This window comes from Tauraco erythrolophus, chromosome 5, assembly GCF_009769465.1.
Source record: "Tauraco erythrolophus isolate bTauEry1 chromosome 5, bTauEry1.pri, whole genome shotgun sequence".
In the NCBI taxonomy this organism is placed as follows: domain Eukaryota; kingdom Metazoa; phylum Chordata; class Aves; order Musophagiformes; family Musophagidae; genus Tauraco; species Tauraco erythrolophus.
Genome location: NC_141469.1, coordinates 49626649 through 49648162, shown reverse-complemented (window position 1 = coordinate 49648162; position 21514 = coordinate 49626649). Strand labels below are relative to the sequence as shown.

General features: G+C 40.2%; 1 protein-coding gene across 2 annotated transcripts in view; it reads left to right on the top strand.

Annotated features, from left to right (window-relative positions):
* GABRG1 (gamma-aminobutyric acid type A receptor subunit gamma1) overlaps positions 1 to 21514 on the top strand; it is a 48137-nt gene that overhangs the window by 22210 nt on the left and 4413 nt on the right. Inside the window, exons 5-9 of one of the 2 annotated variants that reach the window (XM_086612584.1) lie at positions 6787 to 7007; positions 13588 to 13670; positions 14956 to 15093; positions 15219 to 15371; positions 20475 to 20686. In XM_086612584.1, the coding sequence (XP_086468710.1) occupies positions 6787 to 7007; positions 13588 to 13670; positions 14956 to 15093; positions 15219 to 15371; positions 20475 to 20686 (807 nt within the window). Of the gene's footprint in view, positions 1 to 6786; positions 7008 to 13587; positions 13671 to 14955; positions 15094 to 15218; positions 15372 to 20474; positions 20687 to 21514 lie in introns of those variants that run through there. The other variant, XM_086612583.1, reaches the window with a different exon arrangement.

The window sequence follows — 21514 nt, the reverse complement described above, 5'->3', positions numbered from 1 at the left end:
ATTTCGATGACCATGGAGAATGCATGTCTAAAACACTTTTTGTTGGACTGTTTTGGAGTTTGTTGTTCAGTAAATGCTGCATGAGATTTTACCTTTTTGAATAACAGTAGTGTCTCTATTGTAAAGGGTTATCCCTACAAAGGGTTATATGCTTGGCACCAATAAGTAAATAGAGGCTCTTTTAGAAGTCCTTAGCAGTTGTCCTTGCTCTTATATCTTCAGTGCAGCTGATGATTGATATTTGGAGTTGCACGACTGCCTCATCAACCAGAAAGCTGAACTGATAGGAGTGCTGTATTTCATGTAGGATCATGCATCTTGCAGGAGTTGCAGGGTAGCAACCAAATCCAGATAAGTCTCCTTGCCATCAATGTTGGGATTTTGGATCATGGCAGGAAAACCATGGAAATAAAAAGGCAAACAGTAACTGTGCCGTTAATCTTACTTTAGAAATAGTTACACCATACTGAAAGGTGAAGTGATGTGTTGGTGACTTTGTAGCTTATTTATAAAAGGAAACTGGAGAAAAACATGTATGCTTGAGCAACATGTACCTTTATTTCTAAAGCTGTGTGCAGGACCAATTTTGACTGCTTGAATCTCTCTAGTTTCAGGAAGGCAAATGTAGCAGCAGAATTTAGAAAGTGCAGTTAATGGAGTTGATAAATCACTAATGACAACCCCAAAGCCGAACCCTTAATCTCTGTCAGTATTCACTCTTGGTTTTTTAATATATAGACATATTTATATCTGACTTTTTTGTTCTCTATCTGTAGTGTAATGTCTGTTTATGAGTGGCAGTGGCTGAAATGTTCAAGTTTCAACTGAAAAGCAAAACATAACATTTTGTATTGCTTTCAGTGTGGGAATGTATATAGATTTTATATGTAATCTACTTCCTCTCCTTACACTCTCTTCAAATGCCCAAAATCTACACTGATCAAATAAAAGCAGAGATTTTGCTGAAGTGCTTTAGTTACTTTTCTAGCTAATCTTTTGACTATTGGCAAGATTTTAATTACAGTTTCTAATCTATAAAGCACTGAAATAAATCTTGCCTTTTATTCATATTGTTGTTTGCATCTGTCACTTTGCATGTTCAAAATAAGGACTGGATAAGCACAGATGCCAAATTATGATGTGAAGAGTGATAGATTTTTTTCTATATTGTGACTATGTAGGTCTTGCTGTACTCCCTTACCTTCTGCAGATACGATTTACCATATTTCCACTTAACCCGTGCATATGTTCTCATAGCATCCGCCAGTGTGATTACCTGCACAATTATAAGAATCTGACTGGTTACAAGACTCTGGAAGCAGATGCTGTGCACTTTTTTTCAGTGTATTTCCTGCCGCTCCCACCTCTTCTGCAGCTGCACCATCTTTAATGTAATATTGCAGGTACATGTCAGAATCATTGCGATTTGCTGGATCTTTCAGATCTTACCCTAAGGCCACTAGGTTGAGATTGCTCTAGTCAACAAACTAAAGTGATTTACCAAAACAAGATATTTTCCTTTTGCTTCAGTCCCAGCCATGGGGATGAATCTCTGAAACCATCATTAAGTCTGAAGCAGCTCAAAAATATTTTTAAAGGGCTTTGAAAGTAACTCACCAGGGAGAGCAACCACATTTTAGACCTTTTGTGAAGAACAGTTATACATCAAAGATAGGTCAAGTATTTTAATAAATTGCTTAACAGCCCCTTATTGATGTCCAGAGATATTTGGGTGAGGGAAAAGGTAAAGGTTAAGAGTGTTTATTGGCAGCACACTGGAAAGATGAAGATAAATTGGCTGATGCTTGATGCTTTATTTGGTGCTTACCTCTTAGGAAAGCATGTGGTTACCAGTTTTGTCTATGACTTTCTTTGTTGTATAAACGTCATATTCAGTATGCTAAGCTGAGACTTTGATACGAAATCACATCTCTCAATGTTGAAATATATAGGTTGGTCGAACTCACTCTTTAGCTTCCTCTTCATTTTTTTTTTTCTGAAAAATTCCCTGCCTCCCTCACATTGAGGTCATAGAAAACTGGATAGAATGAAGAAATGTAGGAAAAATGTCTTGAAGCTCAGATAACTGAATAAGATGAAGTCACATCACACTTTGTAATCAAACTGAGTTGAGAGGCTCCCTATGAAACAGATTTCTAAATTAGCTTATTGTGTTAAAGAAAACTCCAGATGCCTCTTTGGGTGAAATTTTGAATCTGGGAGAAAAGCTGGAGTGAGTTTCTGAATAAAGATGAAATGACAAGAGTATATTTTTATTAATTTTTCTTTGAAATTAACTGGTAATGAACAGTGTTGCAGGCCTGTAGTTCATTAACACAATTTTTTGGTTCTGAGTTTGGTTTTCAAACTTTTCATTGCATTTGTGTTTGGCCTCAGGAAACAAGGCCACTTTTTTCCTGTTCTCAAATGAAATGTGTTGCAGTTAACCAGCCAACAATGTAGCTAGTCCACTTTTGACTGTGGAATATCAAATCAGTTGTGAGACTGTCAGACAATATAGCCAAGAAAAATGGTTTTCTGCTTTGTGAGATTTTTTTCATGCTTATTGATATTATGTTGAAATTTGTGTGATACAGTTTGCACTGAGAAACAATCGTGTAGGATGGTATCTGCCTCCCTTTCTTTCACAGCTTTCCAATAAAAAACCCAATCCACTGGCCCATTTTCATGTCTGACTGTAATTGAAATGTTCATGGCAATGAAACTGATATTGAGGATTCCATTTATTCCCATATGGTAGCTGTTTTTGCTTTATTTGAACTAATTGCTTTTATTTATTAAATGGTTTTCTCTGAGACTATAGACCTGCTTTTCTATATTCACAATTTGTTCACTGCCTGACCCTTTAATGGTGATCTCTGATTAGTGACTGTGTTCCCAGTCTTTGGAGTTTGTTATGATCTTTTAGAGAGGAAAGAGATGGAGCAGGATTGCAGTTATCTGTAAATAATTAGGCAGGTGGGCTCTTTATGCCAACTGTGCAAAAAAGAGTTCAGTGATCTGATCAAATGCCAAATATGAGCTAAAGTATGCCATGGTTATTGAACTCTGCGAGGCTAAATATGAATAAGCATGCATTTTCCTATGACTGTGACTAATGCAGCCACAGATTGATTCCGTTTTATTTTGCATGGCTATTTTATTACTAGTTTCGTTTGAAAGAGAGAGTAGTAAACTAATTTTTACAGTTTTACAGTGGCATTGGATGGTGAGTTTTATGAAAGACTAATGGAAGTAGTGATAAGAGTGTTAAATTTAACTTTTTGTAAGAAAACAAAGAAAACAAAATAGTTGCTCAGAAAGATTTGTTGCACTAAAAGAATATTGTATAAGTCTGATGTGCTGTTGTACTTGCTCATATGATGTTTAAACAAAGCTAGGGGTTTTATTCATCTAGTTTTTGAAACAAAGTACTTCCATAAAAGACAGTATAGTGATTTCTCTACCTCATTTTCAACAAATTTTAGGGACACAGATTTCTCCTTCTTATATGGAAATATGAAATATTGTTCATGAACTTCAAATTTAAGGGAATTCAATATCTGAATCCATAAAATCTGCAAATTTAAAGAAATTAATTGTATGAATTCATAAAACCTGAAAATATCAGGCCAATTTCAAAACTAGTATTTCAGAAAGAATCCAACTTTCTTCATAATTCCCCTAGCATAGTTTCCCTTTCAGGTTATTACTCTTATGCTGCCAGACTCTTAGCTGTCTGATCATCCTATATGTTTGCCTGTGCTTGGTGACTGTTTGGGGTCTGTTTGGACCTGTGCCACCTGGCTTCTTCTGCAGGGGAACTTGTGTTCAGAAAGAAGACTAATACACATTTGAGTCCCACTTTCACATGCCTTGCACCTCTGCAATGTGAGTAGATGTATGTGCTTGGAACTTATGCTAAAGTTCACGTAAGTAAAAGATAGTATAGATGTATGGGTTGAAAATGTGATCTTGTGTGAGATGCATTGTATGAGGAATATGTGTAGCCTCAGTATGTATTATGGACCCTCAAACACAGAGAGATCTCAGGGAGGCATAGGACAAATAGATATACTGCAGAAGTAGATAGTAATGTCCACCAAGACAGATGTTAGAAGTGGAATAAATGCTCTTGGGAGAAATCAGAGAGCACTGACTCTGGGCCCTGCTGAAGAGAGGGGTGAACTGCTGCTGCCACTCACCGTGAGGCTCGAAGTCCACATCTTTCAGGTGGGATGATTAATAGGATTATGCCTTTGGTTGGCTGACTCCTGAGCGAGATGGAGATGTCTGGGTGCTGAGTGTCATCTTATAAACAGAGGACCACCCTCTGCAGGTATGTGACAAGAGGGTAGCAATAGGATCTCTTGTTATATAGTCAGCAAGATACTTGGAAACAAGTAGTTACTAATTTTATGATATTAAACTATTATGTGTTGGATTATTTTTACCAGTGATAAATGTATAGTGAAGGATTTTAACAAAGTTTCTTTTTTTTTTTTTCCAAAAAGTTATTTAAACAACTCCTGTAATACATGGGTATGATAAAAACTTGAACATTTAATACTGAAAGGTAAGAGAATACAAGCATCTGGGTCTGCCGAGGCTGTTCCTTTGCTTTGTGTGTTCAAAATAATCTGTAAGGTCCTCTTCCTTTTTTATCTTAATTTGTTAGGGTGGTTGGTATTCTATGACAACCTGAGTATTCTTGCTCTGGGTCGATTTGACTGTAATGACACTTTGATAAATTTCTTTTTCTCAGACAATGCAGTGCTACTGTGAAGTGGCTGCTTAGAGTAACACCTTCAAACTCAGACAGTCTGCTCTTTTCATACATTTGGTCGTGTCTGTTGATTTCAGTCACTTTTTTTTCCCCTATTTTTACTGTAAAGGCGACACATAAATCTTTGTTCATTCTGTTCCATTTAAGCCCATTAAAACACTTCTCTTGTGCACTCAGACTCTTATTTACACTATAGCAAGGCAAGTTTCCTTTCCACTTGTAACCACTATAAATGAGCACAGAAAGCTGAATTTTGAGGTTAGTCAGGCCCTGGGTTTTCACAGCTGTCTTGGACATTGTTTACAGAAATAAAGTAATCAAGGACCTGTTTTGACCTGCAGAATCTTCCCCTGAGGCAGTGCCTCTCAAGGAATAAGCAGAGTTTTAGAGTGAAGTCATCTCTAAAATGCATTTTTGATTAGTCCTTTTGTTCCCTCTGTTCCTCCACTGTTTGCCTCATACAATACTTATTCATAACCTTTGAGAGTCACTGAGTTACCATAGTCCAGGTGGTAATTCATCTGCCATACATACATCACAGAGCATGGGCAAGCCTCTCTCTTGCATATTTATTTCCTGAAACTGTTCTTCGTCCACCTGGACAAGTGAGTAAATTAAGAGAGATTTAAGTAATTCTGAAATATCTGCCTTGGCACTTCTCAAGGGTGAAGTGCCAAATTTCACAAACTTTCTTGGGAGATGGGTGGTATTGGTTGCAGAAATGAGTGAGGAGCTCATAACTTGTACAGTTGGCTATGATTATTTAAAAGTAAAATGACCAAAAAAATCCACTCCAACCAGTGAAGCCTTCCACTTTTATTTTATTTAAAAATAGCATTGATTGTCTGCACTGTACACTTTTTTTGACCGAATAAACTAGTAGTGACCCCTTTGGCTCAAGCAAGAATTTGAAGCATTGTCTCCTTTTCTCTTCCCCCTGCCCATTCATCCTGTAACTGAGAGGTCAACAACCAACATCAAGTGTCTAAGTCTGGTCTTCAGCTTTTTTCCCCTGCAGAGGAGCTGTGGAGTTGCTCATTGGAGCCCTCATGGGGCAGCTGTGCAGGAAAGATCACATCTGCCATCAAGTAGAGAGACTGTTGCCCTTAAGGTCAGAGTCATGGTCTGGAGCTGTGACAAATAAAACAGAGAGGAGGCTGCTGTTTTGCTCCTTTGCCTGGAGTGCAGGAACAACTAGCTGAATTCTTCGAAAAACAGTATTTAATTGCATCTGTTTATCTCTCTCAAGTTTTGCTGTGTCAAGAATTGTCTCATTAAAAGGCTGTGGGTTTCCCCCTTATTTATTTATTTTATTCTTCACCTTTCTTTTCTGGCCACAAGTCTACTGAGGAATTTGACTTTCTATCACAAAAGGAGCTTTCTTGAGGCTTTAATAAGTAAAGTGGAATTGCTTTAGGGAAATTTCCTTCCTGATTATGATTGTGTATACTTTTGTGTGTATGTAGGTAGATATATGAGAGAGATGGTAACAAATAGCTCTGCAAACTGTGATGTTTACTTCACGTATATTTATAAATTTTTCAAAATCTGAAATTTCTTGAAGGATCTTAAATTCCATGTTATAAAGTTTGGGGAAAAAAATACAGGATTTTATTTGGTTTACTTCTTAAGAGATACAGAATCTTTGTCTGAACAAGCATAGTCTAGCCCTGAAGTATTAAGATTGCCTTTAAATTTCTGTCTAGGTCTCCCAGATGTGGGTGCACTGTGCCTTGGGGACCTCCAAGTTATAGCGAGCTCCCTTCACATGTCCCTCCTCTTCCTTAAATAATCAGTGTGTGTCAGGGGAGAGGAGGTAGGGGTAGAAGGCTGTGTGCATCTTTCATCAGTCTGAAATTTCTCAGTTTGGGGTTACAAGCTGCTGTGTGCTATGCAAATGGTGATACGAAAGAGAATAGAAGTAGTGGCTGTAGATTTATATATAAATTAAAAATTCCTGGCTTGCAGACTTTGGTAAATACATACATCTCTGTTTTTAGGAATACACTATAGATATAATTTTTGCCCAGACATGGTATGACAGTCGTCTGAAATTTAACAGCTCGATGAAAGTGCTTATGCTTAATAGCAACATGGTTGGAAAAATTTGGATTCCAGACACTTTCTTCCGGAACTCAAGGAAATCTGATGCTCACTGGATTACAACTCCAAATCGTTTGCTTCGAATCTGGAGTGATGGAAGAGTATTATACACTTTAAGGTGAGTTTTTATTAACTGGTTAGAAAAAGATAAAAACTGCTATGACTAGGTATATAAAAATAATGAATATGAATAAAATCCTTGGCATCTTTTTTGTTGTGGACCACAGGAACTTGCAAGGAGTTTACTAAAGGAGAAAAAAAAAAAAGATTATTAAAAAAAAAGATTATTAAAAAAAGATTAGAGAGGTGATTCTCCCCCTTTACTTTGCTCTTGTGAGACCCCACCTCGAATACTGCATCCAGTTCTGGTGTCCCACCATAAGAGAGACATAGATCTGTTGGAACGTGTTCAGAGGAGGGCCACAAAGATGATCCATGGACTGGAGCACCTCTGCTATGAGGACAGATTGCGGGAGCTGGGATTGTTCAGCCTTGAAAAGAGAAGACTTCCAATACCTGAAGGGAACCTACAGGAAGGCTGGGGAGGAACTTTTTACAAGAGTGTCCACTGATAGGACAAGGGGAAATGGGTTTAAGTTGAAGGAGAAAAGATTTAGATTAGATCTTAGGAAGAAATTCTTCAGTACGAGGGTGGTGAGACTTTGGAATAGATTGCCCAGAGAGGTTGTGAATGCCCCCTCCCTGGAGGTGTTCAAGGCTAAGTTGGACAGAGCCTTGAGTAGCCTGATCTAGTTGAGAGGCATCCCGGCCCATGACAAGGAGGTTGTATTAGATGATCTCTAAGGTCCCTTCCAGCCTATGCCATTCTATGATTCTATGATATGATCATTAAAACCATGAAATTAACAGCATTCAAATATGTTGTCTAGATGATTAGGTAAAGACAGTTGAAGGGGGTAGCAAATTTTAATCTCATTTAGGTACAGGCAAGATTAAAAAAAAAGTTTTGTATCATGTAGCACAATGTGATGGTCTGTCACTAACATATTGCAGATCTAGTCGTAAATTGTTTTCTAGACTTTCTGTTCTAAGTAGTTCAGTATCTAATTTCCACCAAATCACATTCTGTAAGTAAAAGACGAAATGCTTCAGATAATACAAATCATAAGAAGTTTGAAGAGCAACGAAACTAGTGAAGAGTTTAGAGAACTTGTCCTATGAGGAGCGGCTGAGGGAGCTGGGACTGTTTCGTCTGGAGAAGAGGAGGCTCAGAGGGGACCTTATCACTCTCTACAATTACCTGAAAGGAAGTTGTAGGGAGATGGGAGTCAGTCTCTTCTCCCACATTATGAATGACAGGATGAGAGGGAATGGCCTCAAGTTACGCCAGGGAAAATTTAGGTTAGATATCAAAAAAAATTTCTTTACAGAGAGGCTTGTGAAGTATTGGAACAGGCTGCCCAGGGAGTTGGTGGAGTCCCCATCCCTGGAGGTGTTTAAAAACCGTGTAGATTTGGTGTTGAGCAACATGGTTTAGGGACCCTGACAGTGCAGGGTGAATGGTTGTACTCGATGATCTTGAAGGTCTCTTCCAACCAGACGATTCTACAATTCTATGATTCTATGATTAAAGCTCAAGCCCCAGCCCTGCATATACTACTTTGTGTTTAGCCTTGCAAACTATTAAAATAAACAAATCTGTTCATCCAAATTAGGCATAAGCAAACATGTTGGTGATTATTCTTTTCGGCCAATGGGGAACACTTGGCCTATTTTTAAGCTTACCATCTAGGCTATCTGTACTAATCTTTGAGACGTTTATCAAACAGTTCTTGAAAGGCGGTATTCTACAGAAAGCATTGTAGGGTTATTTCTCAGTTTTATTTTTTAAATACACCTAAAAAATCTTGCAATAAATTAGGAGTTGACCATTGAAGCCATTCATGCAGAGGATGCCATAAATCTGAATATGTTCTTAAGAGTTTCTTTATTTTAGACAAAAAGTATCACCTTTTAATTACTTTCCTTTCAGTCATTTATGCTGTTTTCAAATGCAGGCTAGATCATAGAATCATAGAATGGTTAGGATTGGAAGGGACCTCAAAGATCATTTAGTTCCAACCCCCCTGCCATGGGCAGGGAAATCCTCCACTACACCAGGTTGCCCAAAGCCTCATCCAACCTGGCCTTGAACACTTCTAGGGATGGGGCATCTACAACATCTCTGGGCAACCTGTTCCAGTACCTCATCACCCTCTGAGTGAAAAATTTCTTTCTTATGTCTAATCTAAATCTGCCCTCTTTCAATGTAAAGCCATTGCCCCTTGTCCTGCCACTACATGCCCTTGTAAAAAGTCCCTCTCCAGCTTTCTTGTAGGCCCCCTTTAAGTACTGGAAAGCTGCAATAAGATCAGCCCGGAGCCTTCTTTTCTCCAGGCTGAACAGCCCCAACTCTCTCAACCTGTCTTCATAGCAGAGGTGTTCCAGCCCTTGGATCATCTTCGTGGCCCTCCTCTGGACCCGCTTCAGCAGATCCATGTCCTTCTTATGTTGGGGACTCCAGAGCTGAACACAGTATTCCAGGTGGGGTCTCACGAAGCAGAGTAGAGGGGCAGAATCACTTCCCTCGACCTGCTGGCCACGCTTCTTTCGATGCAGCCCAGGATACAGTTGGCTTTCTGGGCTGCCAGGACACATTGCTGGCTCATGTTGAGCTTCTCATCCACCAACACTTCCCAAGTCCTTTTCCTCAGGGCTGCTCTTAATCCATTCTCTGTCCAGCCTGTACTTGTGCTTGGGATTGCCCCAACCCATGTGCAGGGCTTTGCACTTGGCCTTGTTGAACTTCATTAGGTTCTCACAGGCCCACCTCTCCAGCCTGTCAAGGTCCCTCTGGATGGCATCCCTTCCCTCCAGCGTGTCCACAACACCACACAACTTGGTGTCATCTGCAAACTTGCTGAGGGTGCACTCGATCCCACTGTCCATGTCACCAACAAAGATGTTAAATAGCACTGGCCCCAGTACTGACCCTTGAGGAACACCACTCGTCACTGGCCTCCACTTGGACATTGAACCGTTGACCACAACTCTTTGAGTGTGACAATCCAGCCAATTCCTTATCCACCGAGTGGTCCATCCTTCAAAACCATGTCTTTCCAGTTTAGAGACAAGGATGTCATATGGGACAGTATCAAATGCTTTGGACAGGTCCAGGTAGACGATGTCAGTTGCTCTTCCCCTATCCATCAATGCTGTAACCTCATCATAGAAGGCCACCAAATTAGTCAGGCAGGATTTGCCCTCAGGGAAGACATGTTGGCTGTCACCAATCACCTCCTTATTTTCTATGTTCCTTAGCATAGTCACCAAGAGGATCTGCTCCATGATCTTGCCAGGCACAGAGGTGAGACTGACTGGCCTGTAGTTCCCTAGATCTCTTTTTTTCCCTTTTTAATGGGGGCTATGTTTCCCCTTTTTCAGTCATTGGGAACTTCACCAGATTGCCATGACTTCTCAAATATGATGGATAGTGGCTTAGCAACTTCATCTGCCAGTTCCCTCAGGACCTGTGGATGCACCTCATCAGGTCACATGGACTTGTCCACCTTCAGATTCTTTAGATGGTCTCAAACCTGATCTTCTCTTACAGTGGGTGGTTCTTCATTCTCCCAGTCCCTGCCTTTGCCTTTTGTGACTTGGGCTGTGCAGCTGGAGCTCTTGCCAGTGAAGACTGAGGCAAAGAAGTCATTGAGAACCTCAGCCTTCTCCATATCCCGGGTAATCAGGTCCCCCGTTTCCTTCCGGAGAGGGCCTACATTTTCCCTAGATCTCTTTTTATCACTGACGTATCTGTAGAAGTTTTTCTTGTTGCCCTTGATGTCCCTGGCCAGATTTAACTCTATCAGGGCTTTGGCTTTCCTAACCTGATCTCTGGTTGCTCGGACAATTGCTCTGTATTCTTCCCAGGCCTCCTGTCCTTGTTTCCACCCTCTGTAGGCCTTCTTTTTGTGTCCGAGTTGGTCCAGGAGCTCCTTGTTCATTCATGCAGGCCTCTTGGTGTTCCTACTTGACTTTCTCTTTGCTGGGATGCACCGCTCCTGAGCTTGGAGGAGGTGATCCTTGAATATTAACCAGCTTTCTTGGGCCCCTCTTTCCTCCAGGGCTTCATCCCATTGTATTCTAGCAAGGGGATCCCTGAAGAGGCCGAAGTCTGCTCTCCTGAAATCCAGAGTAGTGAGCTTGCTGTGCACCCTCCTTGCTTCCCTAACAATCTTGAATCCCACCATTTCATGATCACTGCAGACAAGGCTGTCCTTGAGCGTCACGTTCCCCACCAGCCCTTCTTTGTTGGTGAGAACAAAGTCCAGCAAAGCACGTCTCCTCATTGGTTCCTCTACCACTTGGAGAAGGAAGTTATCATCCATGCATTCCAGGAACGTCCTGGATTGCCTATGCCCTGCTGTTGTGTCCTTCCAACAGATATTGGAGTGGTTGAAGTCCCCCATGAGGACCAGGGCTCGTGAATGTGAGGCAGCTCCTATCTGTCTGTAGAGGGCCTCATCCACCCGGTCCTCCTGGTCAGGTGGTCTGCAGCAGACCCCCAGTACTATGTCCCCTGTCCCTGCTCTCCCTTTAATTCTAACCCATAAGCTCTCAGTTGGGACCTCATCCGTCCCCAGGTGCAGCTCTATGCACTCCAGCTGGTCTTTGACATAGAGGGTAACCACTCCTCCTCTTCTCCCCTGCCTGTCCTTCCTAAAGAGCCTGTACCCTTCTATTCTGACACTCCAGTCATGGGATGTGTTGTATGAACAATTTATAAAATTCTTCTTTATCAGAAGTAAGAAGAATTAGAATGTTTCAAAAGGATTCTCTTCACTGAATTTTTTCTTAATATGTTTCATTTGAAAGCATACAAATATCTCTGAAGAGCACTTTTTAAACAGTTTGTTATGCTCATGTTTATAAAAATCTCTAGAGAGCCTCTTCTGCTCTATATGCTAATATTTTTTTTTTTCTTTTTGTAGCTAACAATTCTAGAATCATACTTGGAGTTTTCACTTCTGTTGTCCATTCAGTTTCAGTGTACAATTTCTTTTAAACAAGGTCTAAGTAAAACAAAGAAACAACTGCAGCCAAAAAAAAGTGAGCTCTCCCAAAGAAATAGGTTAGAATTGTTGTGCTAAAGTATAAACTGTGAAGTGCAATGAGATAGTAATAAAACAGTAAAACAGGCATTCACCCAGCACTGCAACACACGAACATCTCTATGGGTGAGGATATGACCTGAATTTGTCTAAAGTGGAGTAACATTGAGAGGTTCATATGTTGGTTATTGAAGGAACAATAGTAGGATCTGACAGTGCTCCAGGTTTACTGGCTCCCCTGTACCGTCACTCTTTCCTTGTTGGTACTTGAGGGAGCAGACAAGGTGATTCTGTTAGGCTTACTGGGTCTCCTCTGAGGGTAGTTCTTGGTCTGTCCATTGCACCCATCAGTGATTCCAGATCTAGTTGTGTTGCTTTTAATAAAAGTCTAGTTTTGTTTCCTTTTTCTTTAAGCATTTGGCTATCCAAATGTTGGAAAATGGAAAACAAAGGCAACAAATGCATATACTGTAGTTGGCAAATTTGAAAAGTGTCTTCAGAGGGATACAAGTCTTTTACTTGGAAATGTGGTGCTCCTTCTTCTCCTTGGCGTATGGTGGGAAATACACTTTCCCTTGTGAACCTCATCTGCCTCTCTTTTGGTCAGGACAGATTTCTTGAAATGTCCTAGTGATACTTTGTGTAGAATAACTACGTTGTTCACAGACTTATAGAGCTTTCTGGTAGTGTGTGGCAGAATCTTCCTTTCCCCATCTCTTTTGTCTAGTAGGTAAGTATTGCATACAGTCAGGCATGTAAGCATTATGTTAATTTTCAAAGTTGATCTTAGAAGATATTCTGACTTTATTCACAGTTTTACCAGCAAAGGAGGAGGTATTTTAAATGCAAAGAAGACAGTTTGGCGTCTAGCCCCTTACCCTACCTTCCTAGGGAAAGTTAGCAGAACTGGGTTTTGCATTGATTGCTGGGAAGCTCTTCGGAAATCTGTGATAGTATTTTCAAAAGCAGCAAGTGATTCAGCTGATACCATTACGAGTCTTGAACTACTTCTAAAATGTATATTAGTTGCATGAATTACTTGAATGCCTTAGGTATTAAATGAGTAGAAATACCAAGTCGACTCTTTCCTATCCACGCTAGTGTCTTAACCATAGCTACTTCCATGAGTATAGAGCAAGCTCAAGAGTGTCGCCACTTTCTCTCTCGTGTATATGGCCACCAGATACAATGATGTCAAATGCAATTTCACTTGACAAATGCATTCTTCAGAAACTTCCTTTATTTGCTATTGTAAACTCCTCTCCTTGGCCTGCCTTCAGTCCTTCCCTTTTATCCCCTATTTCTGGTAGACAGCTGAGAGATCTCCCCAAATCAATTGAAATTTTTGAAATGATTTGACATGCCAGTTGAAATAACGCAGGTCCTCAGGTTGCATATGATTACAGTTTTTTGTTCTTTGGCAGTGATGCTGGATGTTTTTTGCAGATATACAGTTGGCTATGCGTAACATCCATTAATTGGCAAAATTAATTTCTGTGCATGTTCTTTACTATCTAGTCTGAAGTGTCTGGATGCTTGAATATAATATTCTTTTCTTCCCCCTCTCCCCCTTCCTTTTCTAATTAGGCTGACAATTAATGCTGAATGTTATCTTCAGCTTCATAACTTTCCTATGGATGAACACTCCTGTCCACTGGAGTTTTCAAGCTGTAGGTGGTAAAATACTTCTTATTGTTTTTTTTCTCTTTACATTCAGGCTTCAAATTTTCTTAAACACTGGCAGCAAGAGAGCAAATGTTTACTTTCTAAAGCCTTGTAGTGAAGGAAAGAACTGACCTGTTTATGTTTAGATTAGATTTACTGCATTATTTAATACATTATTAAATGCAGTAATGAATGAATTGAATTACATGCATTTCATTTAGAAGCAACTTTAAAAATAATCTTATTGCTTAGGAGTCTGATACAATGCCCATTTCAGTTAATGGAAATCTGTTGCCCTGGAAGAACTTTATTTTTTGTGCCTGCCAGACTTTCCGGCTTTGAATTAGTTCTATGTTGCATACTTAAAAGGAAAAATAAGATCTATCTTTTTCAACCTATTTCTATAAATGCTTAATCAGTGTAAGAAGTCCTTCTCTTTTCAGTGGGACTTATTTATGTGAGCAAGAAACACAACTTTCAGGCTTCATTTCTTTAATATAAACTATATTTAAAAAAAAATAAATTGCCTAAGGGAATTAGGCTATTACTGGCAAAAGAAACTCAAACCACTTGAACACAGCTAAATGACTTATTCCTAAATGTGAAACCTAATAGGTAATGAAATCAAACCAGAGATTCTTTTTAAATTAATGTTTTCATTTAGTACTTCCTTCTTGAGTGCTTCCAGCTAAATGAGCTTTGGTAGCTCCATTGATTAAATAGTGGTACCACACAAGTGAGTCTTGCTTATTTCATTTCTGCCTTTCTGCAAGATAATGTGGGGCAACATGTGAGGCACATGAAAATTGAGAAGGTTGCACTTCCTTGAAGTTGAAGTACTGGATAGTGAGTCAGGCCACAAAAATCCATTCCGGGAATAATAGACAAAGAATTTTTCAATAAATATCAATAGGAATTTTATCAAATTGTGTACAAATAAGTGTCTGTCTTTTTATACTTTTTGTAGTCTTTTTATGATAATGTATATTACATTTATTAATTCATAGTAATCATGCTGAGCCAGTATTTTGTATCTGAGTTCCAGAACATTGTGTGGATATTTCCTCAACATTTGTATTTAGATAGTTTTTGGTCGATCATACGTTTAGTTAGGCTTAAAACTGACATTAGATATTCCGTGGTTAAATTTTAAGTGGATCAGGTAGACTACAAATTGGCTTTCTCTCTGATCTGCTTTATGTATAGCCCTGGTTTAGTTTATAAACAACTTCAGAGATCACAAAACATGCTTTGGTGGCTGAATAGTCTATTTGCTCTGTTTTATTCTAGATGGATATCCCAGAAATGAAATCGAATACAAATGGAAGAAAACCTCTGTTGAAGTGGCAGATCCAAAATACTGGAGATTGTATCAGTTTGCATTTGTAGGACTACGAAATACAACTGAAATTTCTCATACCTTGTCTGGTAAGTCAAAGTGTTAAGTTTTATGTCATGTAATATCTATGTAGAACAAGACTAACAGATGAAGATACAACTGAAAACCACTGTCAATATGTCGTGAAATATTTTTTTCTTTTTTTAATTTATAGGTGATTATATTATTATGACAATCTTCTTTGATCTCAGCAGACGCATGGGATATTTTACTATTCAGACATACATTCCTTGTATACTCACAGTTGTTCTTTCATGGGTGTCATTTTGGATCAATAAGGATGCAGTTCCTGCAAGGACTTCTCTGGGTAAGAATGTCTTTTTTCAACCTTGAATAGTCTGGTACTCCCTGGGAATACAAATCTGCAGCAGGGAGTAAATTAACGACAGTTTATTCCCCTTCAGATTGTGACCATTGGTCACCCTTTCTCTTGAACTGCAAGATTAAGATTACAAGGATCCTGCTGTGATTGCACAGCAGGGCTTAAGGTGGGAGTGTTGAGAATGGAAATCTGGAAATCCTCATCCAAGCCTTTTGGATCTGCTGTTGTTCACATAAAATATTTTTTCTCCTTTATGTTCTTTTTTTCATCTCCAGGGATGGCAATATGGCAATAACTAGTCTGACAAGTATTATTAATCTTCACTTAGCATCATGGAACAAAGGATGTCATTACTACACAAGAGAAAACTGTGAAGATCTGTTTGGTTTTTTTGTTGGGTTTTCTGTTGTTGTGTGTTAGGTTTTTTTTGGTTGTTTGTTTGTTTTCTGATAATAGAAATGATTCAGTTGTTCTTTTAAGCCCAGGACAGGACAGAAAATTTGCAACCAAAGTTGCACTTTAAGCAGTTAAGCATGTAACTCACAAAAACTGTCTCACTGTCCTGCTTTTACTACAGACAGTACTGAAGTGTCTTGCAAGTTCTGCTACAGAGATAATTCTGTGCTAGTGTCGTCTTGGCTGACCTGTTCAGCAGGGTGTCAGTCTCCTACATTTGACTGTTTAGGATTTATGTGCTCCCTCAGAGAAGAGTCATTGTCCCCACATAAAGCAGGATAGACAGAGGTGCGTGGAATGCACAGGATGCACAGTAGCAACTTTGAGCCTAGCAGTGGCAGATGCTTTTGTAAAACTGTTGATGGTAGTATGACCTATTTTGGGGGGAAAATCAAGAGCTGAGGCTGTATCTCAGGAAGTGAGAGATGTGAGTTAATTTTCCTCATCAGCTTATAGGATTGTGAACACACCATGTTATAGGAGTGTTTCCTACCAGAAGGGTGAGGCCAGGCTTTTACTCTATGCCTTTCCCGCTGCAACTGGCCCACTGTGCAGTCAAGCCTGCAAGATTAATCAGTTGAGAAAGAAAGTAAGCAAAAATAAGCACAGCTCAGTAGCCTAATGAAAAGGTAAGAGAAGAAAATCTGAGTCTTGGATCTTAACTTTATGCTATTTAAAAATGCCACAAAGTTTAGTGAAGGGGGCCTAAAATCTAGAACAAATAAGTGAAACTATCTCTTGATAGTTTCAAATTTTCATTTAGAAATTTATTATAAAATTTCTTTGACTGACTAATCATTGGACATCATTGTGGGTTCCGTCTGAAAGGACACCAGCTGTAACAGGAAACTGGAGGCTGTGCTGGGGTCTGGTACACTAAAAAGGCTTGGGTTTTTTTCTTCCATATATATTGAAAGATCCTGGCAGACTGTGGTTTCCCAAAGCAAAAGGTTTGAGAGTATTAAAGGTATTTAGATATTTAACTATGCAGAGAAATGCCTAATTGATTTTCAAAAGCATCTTGTTAAAGCCAAGCACTATTGGAAAACTCTGTGGTTATCTGCTTGCCCTTTAGGCATATAATTTCATTGGGAAATATATTGCAAAATCACCACTGATGACCTGCTGCAGGATCCGTCCATAATGACCCCTGATTCCATGCTTTGATTTTGTGGTGAGTTGACCTCGGCTGGATGCCAGGTGCCCACCAAGCTGCTCTATCACTTCCCTCCTCAGCAGGACAGAGGGGGAGAAAGTAAGATGGAAAAAAAGCCTTGTGTGTCAATAGAAAGGCAGTTTAATAAAGCAAAAGCAAAGGCCGTGAGTGGAGGCAAAGGAAAACAAAAGATTTATTCTCTACTTCCTATCAGCAGGTGATGTCTGGCTGATTCCCAGGAAGCAGGGCTTCAGTATGTGTAGTGGTTGCTCTGGAAGACAAATGTCATAAATAACAAAAGCCCCCTTCCTCCTCCCTTCTCTTAGCTTTCGTTGCTGAGCAGAAGTCATACGGTATGGAATATCCCTTTGGTCAGTTTGGATCAGCTGTCCTGGCTATGTCCTCTCTTTCTTCCAAAGGGAAGTCTACAGAGGGTAGAAGCTGGGACAAGTAGGCCTGAAGGAATACAGAGAAATTGTCTGAGCAACCAGGGATTAGGTAAGGAATGCTAAAGCTGTGATAGAATTAAATCTGACCAGGGACATCAAGGGCAAAAAGAAAACCTTCTATAGGTATGTCAGTAATAAAAGGAGGACTAGGGAAAACGTGGACGCTCTCCAGAAGGAAACAGGAGACCTGATTACCCAGGATATGGAGAAGGCTGATGTACTGATTGACTTTTTTGCCTCAGTCTTCACTGGCAAGAGCTTCAGTCACACTGCCCAAGTCACAGAAGGCAAAGTCAGGGACTGGGAGAATGAAGAACCGCCCACTGTAGGAGAAGATCAGGTTCGAGACCATCTAAAGAACCTGAAGGTGCACAAGTCCATGGGACCTGATGAGGTGCATCTGTGGGTCCTGAGGGAACTGGCGGATGAAGTTGCTAAGCCACTATCCATCATATTTGAGAAGTCATGGCAGTCTAGTGAAGTTCCCACTGATTGGAAAAGGGGAAACATAGCCCCCATCTTTAAAAAGGGAAAAAAGGAAGACTCAGGGCCAGTCAGTCTCACCTCTGGTTTTGGCAAGATCGTGAAGCAGATGCTTCTGGAAACTATGCTAAGGCACATGGTAAGAAGGAGGTGATTGGTGATGGCCAGCATGGCTTCACTAAGGGCAAATCCTGCCTGACTAATTTGATGGCCTTCTATGATGAGTTTACAGCATTTGTAGATAAGGGAAGAGCAAGTGATGTCACCTACTTGGACTTGTCCAAAGCATTTGATACTGTCCCACATGACATCCTTGTCTCTAAACTGGAAAGACATGGATTTGACGGATGGACCACTTGGTGGATAAGGAATTGGCTGGATGGTCGCACTCAAAGAATTGCAGTCAATGGCTCAAAGTCCAAATGGAGAGCAGTGACAAGCGGCATTCCTCAGAGGTCAGTATTGGGGTTGGTGCTGCTTAACATCCTCGTCGACAGCATGGACAGTGGGATTGAGTGCACCCTCAGCAAGTTTGCAGATGACACCAAGTTGTGTGGTGTTGTGGACACGCTGGAGGGAAGGGATGACATCCAGAGGGACCTTGACAGGCTTGAGATATGGGCCTGTGAGAACCTCATGAAGTTCAACAAAGCCAAGTGCAAGGTCCTGCATGTGGGCCGGGGCAATCCCAAGCACAAGTACAGGCTAAGGAGAGGATGGATTGAGAGTAGCCCAGAGGAGAAGGATTTGAGAGTGTTGGTGGATGAGAAGCTCAACATGAGCCGTCAATGCGTGCTGGCAGCCCAGAAAGCCAGCCGTATCCTTGGCTGTATCAAAAGAAGCATGGCCAGCAGGTCGAGGGAAGCGATTCTACCCCTCTACTTTGCTCTCCTGAGACCCCACCTGGAATACTGCATTCAGCTCTGGAGTCCCCAACATAAGAAGGACATGGAGCTGCTGGAGTGAGTCCAGAGGAGGGCCACGATAATGATCCGAGGGCTGGAGCACCTCTGCTATGAAGACAGGTTGAGAGAGTTGGAGTTGTCCAGCCTGGAGAAGAGAAGGCCCCAGAGAGATCTTGTAACAGCCTTCCAGTACTTAAAGAGAGCCGGCAAGAAATCTGAAGAGAGACTTTTTACAAGGACATGTAGTGATAGGACAAGGGCAACGGCTTTAAACTGAAAGTGAGTAGATTTCGACTATATATAAGGAAGAAATTTTTTACAATGAGGGTGGTGAAGAACTGGAATGGGTTACCCAGAGAAGTTGTGGCTGCCCCACCCTTGAAGGTGTTCAAGGCCCGATTGGATGAAGCTTTGAGCAACCTCATGTCGTGGAAGATGTCCATGCCCATGGCGGGGGGGTTGGAACTAGATGATCTTTAAGGTCCCTTCCAACCCAAACCATTCTATGATTCTGTGATTCTCAGATCTTGCCTGTCTGTAACCTACTGGTGAGGGCGAGGGGGAATGTTGGAGAGACAGCCCTGATGGTGTCCGAGCTCTTCTTAGCAGTAGCCAAACCACTGGTGCGTTATCAACAACTTCCCAGCTACCAATGCAAAGTACAGCACTATGAGGGCTGCTATGGGGGAAATTAACTGAATCTCAGCCGGAACCAATACAGATTTAAAAGCCATAGACAGCCTTAGACTGGTGTAACACATTTTCTGCAATAAGCCTGTGCATGTAAATAACTAATTATTTGTGTGTTCAAGTATTGCTCTCCAAAGGTAAGGTCACATCTTTATTCTGGACTATTATGCATCTCCCTGAAGAATCAAATATAAGAAGAAAGTGTTAGCACGTTCTAAATGTTAAACCAGTGACGAGTGGTATAGTTGAGATTCTGAACACATCGCTATTAAGGCCAGCTTGTTCTTTTAATTAACTTGTATGTAAGTGAATCAAGGGAAACATTTTCTATTACTTAAGACACAGTGTTGAAAAAGTAGTTAGTAACTTAGAGAATGTGAGCGGAAGGGCCATGATGGTCATCCAGTTTGATCTGCTACATGTCAGAAGCAAACAATTTGAAATATTATTCCTTTTTCTCGTGTTTTCTGGAAGTTTGAAATTATTAATATATAACACACCTTTTTTTCTGAATGTGTCCTTTTGTACATTTTAATCTTTCAAGAGCCAAAGAACTTTTTTGTGTTCATGAAATTTGTGTACTTATTTGTATCTGTTTGTCTATTGTATTTGTTTTATGTGTGCATTCTAGAACAGATTTATAAAATTACTCAAACTTTCTCGGTGTCATTGTTTATTCAATGTGTATTGAAAATGAGAGGGATTTAAACTGAAGGTGAAATGTGCTGACTTCTGTATGATCCCATGGAGGCCACTGGATCCATAGGGATGGCTTCTTGCAATAGCACCAGTGTGTGTGAGTGTGATCAGCGCTGAACTCTGGTGTGGCTCAGTTCTTGTATGTCTCATGAAGGAATTAAGGGCAATTTGAGGATTTTTTGGTGACAATATGATTGGATTACTTACACACTTCCCTCTTCCTGTCTTTTTTTCTCTCTTTCTCAAATAGGCATTACAACAGTGTTGACCATGACAACATTGAGTACAATTGCTAGGAAGTCACTCCCAAAGGTTTCCTACGTGACTGCAATGGACCTTTTTGTTTCAGTTTGCTTCATTTTTGTGTTTGCTGCCTTGATGGAATATGGCACCTTGCATTACTTTACCAGCAACAGAAAAGGAGACAAAGGAAAAGAAAAGAAGGCAAAGTCTAAGCCACCAGTAAGTTTAGCCAAATAAGAAAAAAACCCACAACAGAATGCTCTTTATTGTAGTGTTAATTTTGGGAGACTGATTCTTAAGTAGCAGAGCTAATGTTCAAACATAATTAAGACTAATATTTTTATCTTTTTTTTACGGTTCAAGGCTTGTATTCATTTTCTGTAAACACTACTAATGAACAAAAGTTTTAAATCATTCCACTCATATGGGAATGAGAACACATAAACACAAGCTAGAGAGTGTTTTGATATAATATTCCATTTTTCCATGCCATGCCCAAGCCCCTGGTGCTTCTGGAGCTGCCCATGGCGTGTGTGCCCATAGAGACAGTTCTGGCTGGGCATAGCGCTTCTGAAAACAGCACCTGGCAGAGAACCATAGATAAGACTGGAGTAGTAGAGAGAATGTAAATGGACTGAAGTTATGAGGATTTGCTTCGGTATGCATCACCTAACTTGGGCCTCAGGTTTCTAGCTTTGCAAAGGAAAAAGTGCTTACTATGGGTCAGTATTCTGACTGCCTTCCACTTCACAAATTCTACTTTAACTTTTTTTTTTTTTTTAAATTTACTTTCATGTCTCTTTCTGGTAAAATGAAACTTTTGTTTTTACAAGTTGATGTTTGTGAGATGTGTGTCCCCACATATCCCAGGAACAAGTATTATTCAATTTCAAGAGGCTTTCTGTTTGTGTAGTAATAATACTGGAACTTTGAAAGAATCTGTTGTTGGAAGCCAGAACAAATACCTAAAGCTAATCTTTAGTCTAATAAAACATTAAGGTAAAGACATTAAATAGCTTATTCATTTGAACACTACTCTTAATATCT